This window comes from Rhea americana, unplaced genomic scaffold, assembly GCF_003343005.1.
Source record: "Rhea americana isolate MKP2758 unplaced genomic scaffold, rheAme1 scaffold_319, whole genome shotgun sequence".
Lineage (NCBI taxonomy): Eukaryota > Metazoa > Chordata > Aves > Rheiformes > Rheidae > Rhea > Rhea americana.
The window spans coordinates 53418-64154 of record NW_028186445.1 but is presented as its reverse complement, the minus strand read 5'-3'; the positions used below and the strand labels follow the sequence as shown (position 1 = coordinate 64154).

The window sequence follows — 10737 nt, the reverse complement described above, 5'->3', positions numbered from 1 at the left end:
CCCGTGGGGTCCCAGCGCCAGGTCCCGGGCACGGGGAGGGCTCAGGCCCCGGCCGGCCCTCGCGGCGCCCCGCGGTGAAGGAGCAGGCAGAGGCAACCTTTGTAACCAGGGGCTTTACTGGCTGGGCCAGGCGCCCCGCGGGCCCCGGGACTCCCGCAGAGGCTAATCCGTAGCAGCTGCAGGCACCACAGCTCAGCTCGCGCCCTGGACGCACGGGGCTGCACACGAGAACTGTTTTTCATCAACTCCATTCGKTTCACAAGTTACAGAGATCTGGGGGGCATCTGCCAGCTCCCGCCGCACATCAGTCACAGCTGCAGCCGTGGCTAAGGCCGGACACCAAACCAGGCAGGTGCACATTCTCCTCCCACAGTCYCTTTTGGCATTAGGTGGAAAGGTCGACACGTCCTGTCAGGACTACAGCTCCGGCGATCCGCATGTTTCAGCCCAACAGCGAGTGTCTGGAGCCCGGACACAGTGTCTGTTTCCACTGCCGCTGATTTGGAGGCTCAGCATCAAGAGAAAGCGTACAGTGATTTCAGATACAACCTGCAGTTGTGAGGCTCCTGCATTTCTACCTCCAGGAGACACAGCAGCCTAACAAAACAGAGATGATTAAGCCAGCAGTCTTCCAAAGCATAGCAGCTCCCAGTACGTAAGCACAGAGCAGTGATGCCTCCTTCCTGCAGGAGATAAGGGGGAGCTCCTTGACCTGGAGCTGCTTCTTGTACTTTACCATTGTAGGGTATTTTGCTATAGAAGTATTTTCTAGACAAAAAAACTCTTGGAAAAGTGACCTCAACCTGCAGAAGACATCAGTAACCTTCCTCATCTTTTCTGGGGCTATGAAAGGGAAAACTGCTGCTACTAGAAACTTTCAGAAACTGAAGTCTTTATAAAATATATTACTGTCCTCTGCCATTAGATGTAGCTGATGACACACAATGATAGCAAGGACCATATGGGAGAGAAGAGCACAGAAAAGATATCAAGACACTTAGCAGGCACTGAAAATGATTAAGAATGATGACCCAGTTTCTCTCTCCTACAAAGTGCATTACCCCACTGTTAACCCCCATACTTTAGTTGCTCTTGAGCAGTAACTTCTCTATAAATAGGAAAAAGAATACAAAGAATCAGAATTACCTGTTCAACCATGTAGGACTGGGCAAATAAGGCCAGACTGAAAATACTCTCCAAGCTTTCAGTTTATACCACACCACCCTCAAAGGTGGCAAAGCCTATGAGCGAAGCTATCAAAAAGGAAAGAAAAATCTAGGGCTTACAATAGAGGAAACATTTTATAGCTCCACAGCAAATAACCAAGAATTCAAATTTCTCAGTTCCCTCACACTGGTACCCCTGGGAATCCTTCTCCAAACAATCCCCACTGGCAGAGCTCTGAGCAGTTCTCTAGCAGTATAACAGAGCCTGAGCTCTCAGGAATTACCCACTTGTTACATCAGCTGCATCATGGCACCGTGTGCGCCTTGAACGCTCTAAGACCACGTATTTTACCTATAGGTCTGATGGGTTTTGGAGACAGCTTGATATTACCGTACAGCGCAGCTGTTCCCTTCTTATCCCAGTCCTCATGAACAATCCTGACATCTTTCCATCATGGAGGCAAATAAAACATATCACAGGAGATCCCTCTTCTATACACATACACAAAGCTGTAATTCACCTGATACAGGGGCAGTTTCAAAAAACTTTTGAGAATAACTGTACAGATGTTTTGAGCTCAGAAATCTAGCCCACCAAAATTAACATTACAACCTCATGGGGCAGCAAGAGCTACACAACGTTGGGCTCCAATTTCAGGCCCAGAACTATATAAAGTGCTAGTTAGTGGCTTGTTAAGTTATTGCTCCCAAGAAGTCAGGGGCTTCCAACAACTCAGTTTTTGTCATGGCCTATAAGGCATAGCAGTGACAGAAGCTGAATGTTGTGGCAGCAGTTACTAAAAAGATGGCTCATGCTAAACACTGTCAGATACCATCACTATACAGTCCCATCCACCATGAGGTAGAAGGGAAAAGAGGAGGCGAGAAAGCATTCAATAAGTGACCAGAGCAAGGTGAAGAGCTCTCTCACAGAAGAGAACACAGATATCCCAAGTTGAAATAAGAACTAGGTTTTAAACCCACAAATGACTGCTAAGTATACGTGATACACAAAGTTGGTCACTTGGTACCTCCCAGCTCTGTTAGGGATTTGGGACGGGCTGTTTACTTCAGGTGCCAAAGGCATCCAACATTTTGTTGGATGATAGTTTGTCCTCGCAAGGCCAAAATGAGGATTTATGCTAGTATTAAAGCAATGTTAATAAAGCCTCATTCTTACTATTCTTACTTACAGCTGAAGACAGCCACAGCTGCTTCCTTGTCTCAGTTTCAAGGACAGTCTAAGTTCTGTATGGCCAACACTTTTAGGCAAGCAGATTGAGACAAGAAAAAGCACATAAATGGGAGTTTTCCTGAAGAGGTAAGTTGTTTGCTGCACAAATGTGATCTGTATTAGTTTCTATGGCTTAGAAAAAGCAATGGGGAAAGCTCAATACCTCAAAGAGCTGGAAGCCTTGGGCCATCCAGCTTACAGAATGTCTCTCCCCTATAGATTGCTGGTTTGTTTAAGTGACCATAATAGTTACAAGCTCTTTGGTCACTTGTTGCTTGAGCTGGTGTCCTCCATTCAGTTCCTACTGGCAGGTTTTCAACTAAACAAAGCTGTGAAACAATGGGCTGTCTCAGAGACCAAGAACAAGACTGGCCAGGGAGGCCAACTCCACTTCTTCCCTCCTCCAGAAAACCTCTCCCTAGTAGTTCTCTAAGAGGCAGTGTAAGGGAAGTATAGTATTGCTAGGGTCCATGCTGAATGTGTTCTGGAATAACACAGAGAAAAAACTGTTAGTCCATTAGTTTAGGAAAGCAACATATGAGCAGCTGCCACATGTAGATGTTCTTCGCAGGATTCTAGTCATCACAGTAGATGTCTTATTGCCATTGTGTCTCTTACAAAATAGCATCACTAGAAAGCTTGAACTGGAGATGAGCGGTCACTACAAGTACAAACATCTGTGGCAGTACAGTCATGTCCACAACAGAGGCAAGATGTTAGTTTCTACCCAGAGTTGGATATTGCTGAGGGAGAAGAATCAGATTCTACGCACATTTCAGAAGTAGGGAATGGTTATTTTAAAGACAGAAAAGTATCAAGTCCTAGACAGTAGGTCTGAGGGGAAACCAATCCCATTCACCTTGTTATGCATCAACCCAGGAAGGTCAGCCACAAGATTGTCCTCAGTGATGCTAAGTCAGTCTGACTAGTGGTCTCTAGAGCTGTAGACACCAGATTTATTGTCTTAAGTGAGGAAGTTTGGAGTAAGCAGCATCCTGGCAGATAATGCAGGGCAACACATGGGTGATTGTGGAGCTATCACATCAATGCCTTTTCCCTATGAATTACCAGTGTAGTTTATTTTAAAATCCAAGCGAGGGTACAGTCACATGTCACAGTGGTGTTCCCAGCCAGGATTGGTTTGTACTCACACAGGAGACAATTTAGGTAACTGTGCAATGCCTTTTCCTTCAAGGATTTCCCTCCACGATGCACAACAGAAAACCAGAAGGGAAGTGATATGATTGCTTATTGGCCCCGTGAGCCCGCAGGATCCAGCTGGTTCAGCTCAGATTGATCCAGCAGTTCAAAGTCATCTCCTTCTGCATCAGTGTCCAAATCTGAGCTGGCTGTTCTGAGAAAKGTCTTTGCACCTCTCTGGGGATTGTCACTGTGTGAAGAGCCTGGYTGAGTGGCTCCTGATAGTGCAAGCTGTATCATCCCTCTGGTGACAAATCCAGCGATGTTGTTAGTGAGATTTTGTACAGATGGCAGTGCACTAGATTCTTCCTGGTCATAAGGGAGATGTAGATCTTCTGTTACTTGTGGGCGGTAAGCAAGACTTGGAATCCCAATGCTGGTGTCATCTTCATCATCTATGCCAGCTGCTTCTGGATTTATGGAAGGAAAGTCAGGGAGATCCCTGGCAAAAGATTCTTCTGGGTCACTGTGACCATCCAGATCTAGAAGAGAAAGAAGAGTGCTTTAAATGCACAGTACAAGACAAACATCCTTCAGGCAAGGGCAGCACAGCACACAAAAGCTAGGCCATTACCTCACCAAGATAGACTGGCTCTTATAACTTCACAGACCAAACTTTGTTTAATCAGCACTCACATAACTATTACAGATGCCTGCTTACCTCCCAGTTCATTCTCCAGGAACACAGGTACCAAACAAGACACTTGCTGCCAAAGGAAAGAACCCTCTTCCTCATTCAGTAGATAAATACAGAGTATAGGAGGGTCTCAGAAGGGAGAGAGATGACTGTGTCTGTACACTAATGACAGGAACAGACAAACAGGCCAGCTGCAGTGACAGAGTTTAAGCTACAACACTTATCCCTAAAGTCATAGGCTGGTGGAGCTAGAACCGCCTTTGAAGAGGACCTGCCATTCCTCTACTAAAGTACCACATAAATTAAGAAGGGAGGTCCGTTCCAAAAAAAAAAAAAAAAAAAAAAAAAAAAAAAGGAGAAACCCAAAAAAAAAAAAAAAAAAAAAAAAAACAAAAAAACCAAAAACCCCCCAAAAACCAGGTAGTTCCATCTCATCTTATTCAAGAAGACAGACATCAAACAGCTAACACTCAAGGAAAGAAGGGAATGCACATTCCCTCCAACCTGTCACAGAGGTGCCCCAGCAGCATTCCAGACCTTTGAGAAACTGCCTATTTCCTCTCACCTTCGGATCCCTCTGTCAGTGGAGTCTGGCCTCTTGAAAGGTTAAACATTCCATTTTCAGTGTAGGAAACCTCAGCATCTGAGTGCTCCGAGTCAGAGATGGTCAGCTCCTTGGCAACCACAGAGTCATCCAGCTTTGAAACAAGACATACAGTTGAAAACACCCAATAGTAAAAACCTTATGTCTATGCCTCAAGAAAAAATACATGATCCAGTGATGCCAGTTTAATCTAATCATGGAAAAAGTATCTGAGGCTCATTTCATCCTTTACTGTCTAGCCAAGGAGACTACTTGATACAACAGCTCTGGACATCCATAGTACTCACTGCCCTCAAAGGCTAGCTTAGAAGCAAAATCAGGCTGCTGGCGGGTCTGCAACACAGCATCCGAAAACACTAGCTGACTTCTTCCATGCCCAGGAGAGGAAGCTTAGAGATAAAGGTCTAGTGAGGAAGATTTCAGACTTTACAGGTACAAAGATGCAGCATACTTGAGTGAGACAGAATAGAAAAAACAAATTCTCTCAGCAGAGAATATCCTAATGTTCCATCACAACTCAGCTACGGTGTGTCACATAATGGGCTGCGCACTACATGTATGTGCAACGCAGCCAATTCGTTCTGTTCAGCCAAGATTTTCTGTTTCGGAGATATGACATTACCTTGGGACAGAATGCAGCAAGCTCCTCTTCACTGTCACTCCCATCATCTGTAGCCTCCTGATTAAGGCCTCGCTGACGCACTGCCAGAAACCAGAGTCAAAGCCTATTATTGCTGTTAGGACAGAGGTCTGTACAGGAACAACCCTAGGCCAAGCAGGAAAACCCTAAATTGGCAAGATAGGCATAATATAGCATGCTTTATTCCACAACCGAGCCACATGATTATTTCTGACTTGGGCTGCCGCAGATCTTTTGCCAAGATGAACATGCTTAGCAGCTACCTTGTACTGGAGAGAGAGACAGGACTGTCAGTACCTCTGCGGTATGGAACACTCAGCTCTGGCAGCTGAGAAACGGAGAGACTCAGCACTGCTGAGAGCTCAGACCAAGTGTTCGTCAGAAAATTCATGTGAAAGTGGAGCTGCCTCACTACCTTCCCAAAGCATTTGCAAGTATTTGCCAAAGGTACTGGAGCAACTACAGTTCAACACATGCAATGCTGTCCCACTCCAAGACCTTTCTTCTTTCTTTCCTTTTTTTTTTTTTTTTTTTCCCAAAGGCTGCTTTAGATACCAAGTACCTATGTCTTGACAGTCAGAAATACACTACGGAGACTTACATTGCTTTTCCTGCTGCTTTGACATCATGTAGCCTCGAACACCAAAATCCAGCCGCTGCAGAGCTGGCTCCAGCTTCATGTACATGCGCTGCCCCAGTCTGTGGTACACAGCAAGGGGCCACAGCAGGATGAAGAGCACTGAGGTAAGTGGGAAGGCTAATTAGATGTTTGTTCAGTATGCTACTTAGCAAACACCTTGCCCATTCTGTGATGCAGTGTAACACACATACAATATGCAAGATCTGAGTACTGAAGGCAATGCTGTAGAAGGCAGTTAGAATTGGTACAATCACCCCTGCAAATTTAACAGAATTGAAAGGCCAAACTGTTAGCACTCAGATCTACAGCTCCCAAGCACTCAAACATGCTTTGTCTGGACTGGAGACTGAGTCCTGGACAGCAATCACCACATTCCAGGTGGAATGCATTATTTTAATTTTTAAAGCCATTCATACAAGCCTTGCTTTTGAGCAGAAGAGCCCCAAACCTCAGCCATTCAAATCTCTATCCCTCTTCAACTGAGAATCTATATTTGGCACGGGGATCTTCTACTTACACAGAAAGTATGAGAGCAAGAGTCCAGGGATGTACCGGCCCAGAACAGCCAAGAAAGTAAAGACTCCACATACTAGAAGGCAAAACTGAAGACATGGGAGACAGTGAGTTTCCAGAGTTAAACACTGGAATCATTTAGTTCTCAACCACCTTGTTCTCTGCAGAATTCTAGGTAGTGAAATCATGATTTTAATGACAGCAAAAACTTCCTAGTGTTCAACTACACTATTATAGGATTAGAATGGATACAAGAAGTATCTGGCTTTAGAGTGACAAGCAACATAACAAGGCTTCTTGTCATAGAATATAATGTGCTTCTCAAAGCAGGCATGCTAAAAGCAAGTAAGAGGTTAAAGATAAAACTCTCTCAGGTGCAAAAGTACAAGAAAACTATTGCTGTGCCACAGATTCTTTGTATAAGCTTCAAGAAAAGACATGAAACTTTTTGCACTGGTTCTGAAACTATTAAAATTGAAAGAGGAAAAGAGTGACAGACACTTAAAACCCAGAAACCTACAGAAGAAGCAACTATATTTAAACTTCACTAGTGCAATCAACACGCCAACACTTGCTTTCTCTTCCCTTCCCCACAATCTGATTATTTTGCCTATGCTTTCTATTTCTCTCTACCACTTAATAGCTACGTTGTTCTGGGAGACCTCCCATGGTAACCTCCCATGTTTGGAATGCATTCAGCCAACTCTGGATGCAACTCCGAAGGGATACTAGCAGTCAGTAGAGGCTGGATACCAAATATTTCATTTGATAAAATCTATACTTTCTTACCTTGCCAGGGTTTTGCCTCTTGAAAATAAAGAGATTTCTTAAGAAGTTGGTTCCAGCCACCCATCCTTCAGCCAAATGGTGACACAGTTCTGGCACTCCAAGCAGCCGAGGGTGAACATATCCCCAGCTGCAGTTAAGGTAAGAATTCATGAATAGACATTACCACATTGATTTTAGTGCAGAATTAACTTATTACACTTGTCTCAATACTACCTTGTCTTTCCCCCCAGCTGCTGAGCTCTAGAGATGAGGGTCAGCCTGCCTTTCAAAACACAGCCTTTTCAAAAGCAGCATTTACACGTACAATTCTACAAGTGTCCCAGCTCTCTCATAGCAGCTAAGGAGCAGTAATTCAAGTCACTCGGTCTTTTGTCTGGGACTAAGGTTTCCATGCTACTGGAGGGAAAGGGCAGTGCAACATGAGCTATCTTTTTGGAGAAAGTTCTAAAAGTAGTCAGTGTCAACTCATTATCAAGAAAACTTTGCCAGTTTGCTAACAAACCGCATGAAGCTAAAAAAWTTTTTTTTTTCAGGCAGTATTTCTCTGTTAGTTTAGCTGAAGGCAAAAGGATAAAGAAGAATGAAATCTAATGAACTCATTTGCATTCTCTTTGCATTTCTTCAGTCAAGTGCAACCGCCAAGAATTCAGCATGATGTTTCCAAGCAGCTTTGTGCCATACTTTACACATTCTGTCCCTTCTGAAGGCATTATGTTTGGCAAGTTCTACTAGTGCTTCTTAACTGCTAGTCACAAGGACTTGATGCTTAGCAAGAGCAATTCCTTTTGTACTTGGGCTCTTTTCAAATAAATAAATAAAATAAAATAAAAATTGTCATCTGGCAACAGATCGAGTGATTTAAACAGGAGTCTGAGCATCCAGTGTGGCTCAGTGACAGAAGCAGGCAGAAAGGTGCATCCAGAGAGAGGAAGGTATTATTAGTAACGCAACGCCCCAACATTTCTCAACCCATTATTAATGCTGTACTCAGATCATAACTATGCAGTGACAACTTCTTGGACAAGTTTGTTAAAATGTTAAACATCCTGTATCTAGTCTGAGAAGGCTGACTTCAGTATTTTCAATAATAATAATAATAATAATAAAAAAGGAGATCCAAATAAGAAGAAAGTGTTTTTAAGGCAGTACTTCTAATTTAAGAGGGTTGAGGAGAACTGCTGGGGAAATTTTTACAACACTCAAGCAAGTATTATCATAGCCCAGTATCAAGGCAGAGATTAAGGCTTGGGCAAGTCAAAAACTTGCCACAATGGCTTGACAGAGATCAGGGCTCCATCCCTCCTCCACTAGGCAGCTCCCTTCTCCCCTTTCCTTCCCCTGTCAAAGGAGCCAACATTACAAACATATGCAGGTAATAATTATATTGTATCACAGCAAAGTACCAAACAGCAAAAGATTCAATTAGTTTCCTACCTCTCATTGTCTAATTCGTCAGGTCTTGCCACTAAAATATTAAGAACAGACACTAAATTAGTTGCAAGGAATTCTGCCACGAGAATGCTTAGCTCTTGGGATATAACTAAAGCTTTAATGAATTGCGGAACGTCTGGAAAAGACATTAACTATAATTAAGAACTAGAGTTGCATCACTCTGAAGCACATCTTGAACTAGTACACTTAACAGTACATGACTGAAAGACAGCCTTCTTGTTGCTCCTCAGTATTGTTGGACAGCATCTGGAAGGCTGCTCTGGTTACAGCAACAGGTTATTAGCAAAAAATAGTGCTTTCACCTCCCTCCCTCCCCCACATATATCCAGATGTGGAAAGAAGAACAGCCTACTTATTCAGAGGCACCAAAAAGTTAAGTCTTTTGATGCTTTGTCACCCAGATTTGTATTTGAAAAGTGACCCAGGGATGCATCAGCTATCCAGACACATTAAATCTAGGTTATCAGGGAGCTGGAGAGATAACTCCCCCTACTTCTCTGTAACTAGGAACACTGCAGCTAAATAGTCTGAAAAAAAAAACGCTAGTGCTAGAAGTTGAGCAAAGCTTTAATATCTTCCCAAGAACGACAGAGACAGTTAGGGAGCCAACTCTGGGAGCATGCAAACCATACACACTGCTTCCAAATCCATCCATCCACACAAAGTGTATAAAATCTAGAACTACTAAAAATGCTCTTTGTCACAACTGTTATTATTATAARTGATAGACAGAACTGCTTGTTTACGAAAAGTTTAACTCAATTAGCAGCCTTTAACCTGCTTTCCCTTTCAAAAAGGTCTGTACTCAGTAAGGCTGGGATCCATCTTTATCCTAAAACACCAAAGCTGGTTTATTACAGATTCAAAGAAGAAAGGCACACCTCCATTTCTCACCCTTGTACTGACTGCTCAGAAGACAAATCATTTCTTCAAAACTTGCACTAGTTCACGTGTATCAGATGTTTCATACCTGCACACTACCATTTTAGTGATCTTCTCATTACAAAGTTATTCTATGAGCAGAATATTCTATACAACATCAGCTGAAGGCTCTGTAGATCAGTCCCTCGTAACTGAAGAACATCTTATTCTTAATATGTAAGATTAGACAGAAGTGGGAAGCAAAGATGGCAAAAGTCCAAAGAGGCTAATATTCCAACATACCCTAAAAATCACACATGGCAAGTGAACAAGAGCCTATGATGACATCCCACAAACAGAAGTGCTAAACACAGAGGCTCCCTGGTAACCTTGTAAAACATCTCAGCTCTCTAGCAAGTGAAACGCAAGAGGGGACTCCCAAGATGACAGGATGGATGCCAATGCCACTTGCATAAAAAGCTCATCTTACTTTTACACAAGTTAGGCTTTTTCAAAGCAACTCCAGGAAGAACAAGTGCCACAAACTAGCTACCGTGTTTTTGCTTGCTTCTAGATCACAAAGCAAGCAATCAATCTAACCATTTAACACCAAGTGGTGCAGAGAGCATGTACTCCTAGAGTCAGAAACAGTGCTTGTTTTTCTGGTATCAATTCAATCGCTGCAGCTTACCTCCAATTTCAGGCCAGATTTTGTTCTTCCACTGATCTAGGCAAACTACTACCATGAGGGTGAATGCAACCAGGAACACCAGCCGCAGGGAAGTGAGAGCAAAAAACCTACGGGAAGACACGAAGAAATGGGTCCGGGCCCGGGCCCGCACGGCACGCGCAGGGCTGGTGCCGCGAACCAGGCCCCCCGCAGCCAGCCGCCGCGCAGAGCAGCCCGCACGGGCCGCGCAGCGAGCACCCCGGCTGCCGGGGCCGCCGCCCTCCGCCGCGGCTCGCGGGGGCCCAGACCGCCGCCGGCCGCCGCTCACCCG

At 44.1% G+C, this 10737-nt stretch overlaps 1 protein-coding gene across 1 annotated transcript; it reads right to left on the bottom strand.

The window, feature by feature from the left end:
* Positions 1-98: 98 nt before the first annotated feature.
* On the bottom strand, positions 99-10550 carry RETREG3 (reticulophagy regulator family member 3). The gene is made up of 8 exons (XM_085310374.1): positions 10428-10550; positions 8858-8888; positions 7424-7550; positions 6639-6723; positions 6083-6220; positions 5464-5543; positions 4803-4935; positions 99-4082 (listed from the first exon to the last, which is right to left on the bottom strand). Exons 1-8 carry the CDS (start codon positions 10480-10482, stop codon positions 3649-3651), a joined length of 1083 nt encoding a protein of 360 aa, XP_085166500.1. The 5' UTR covers positions 10483-10550; the 3' UTR covers positions 99-3648.
* Positions 10551-10737: the final 187 nt, after the last annotated feature.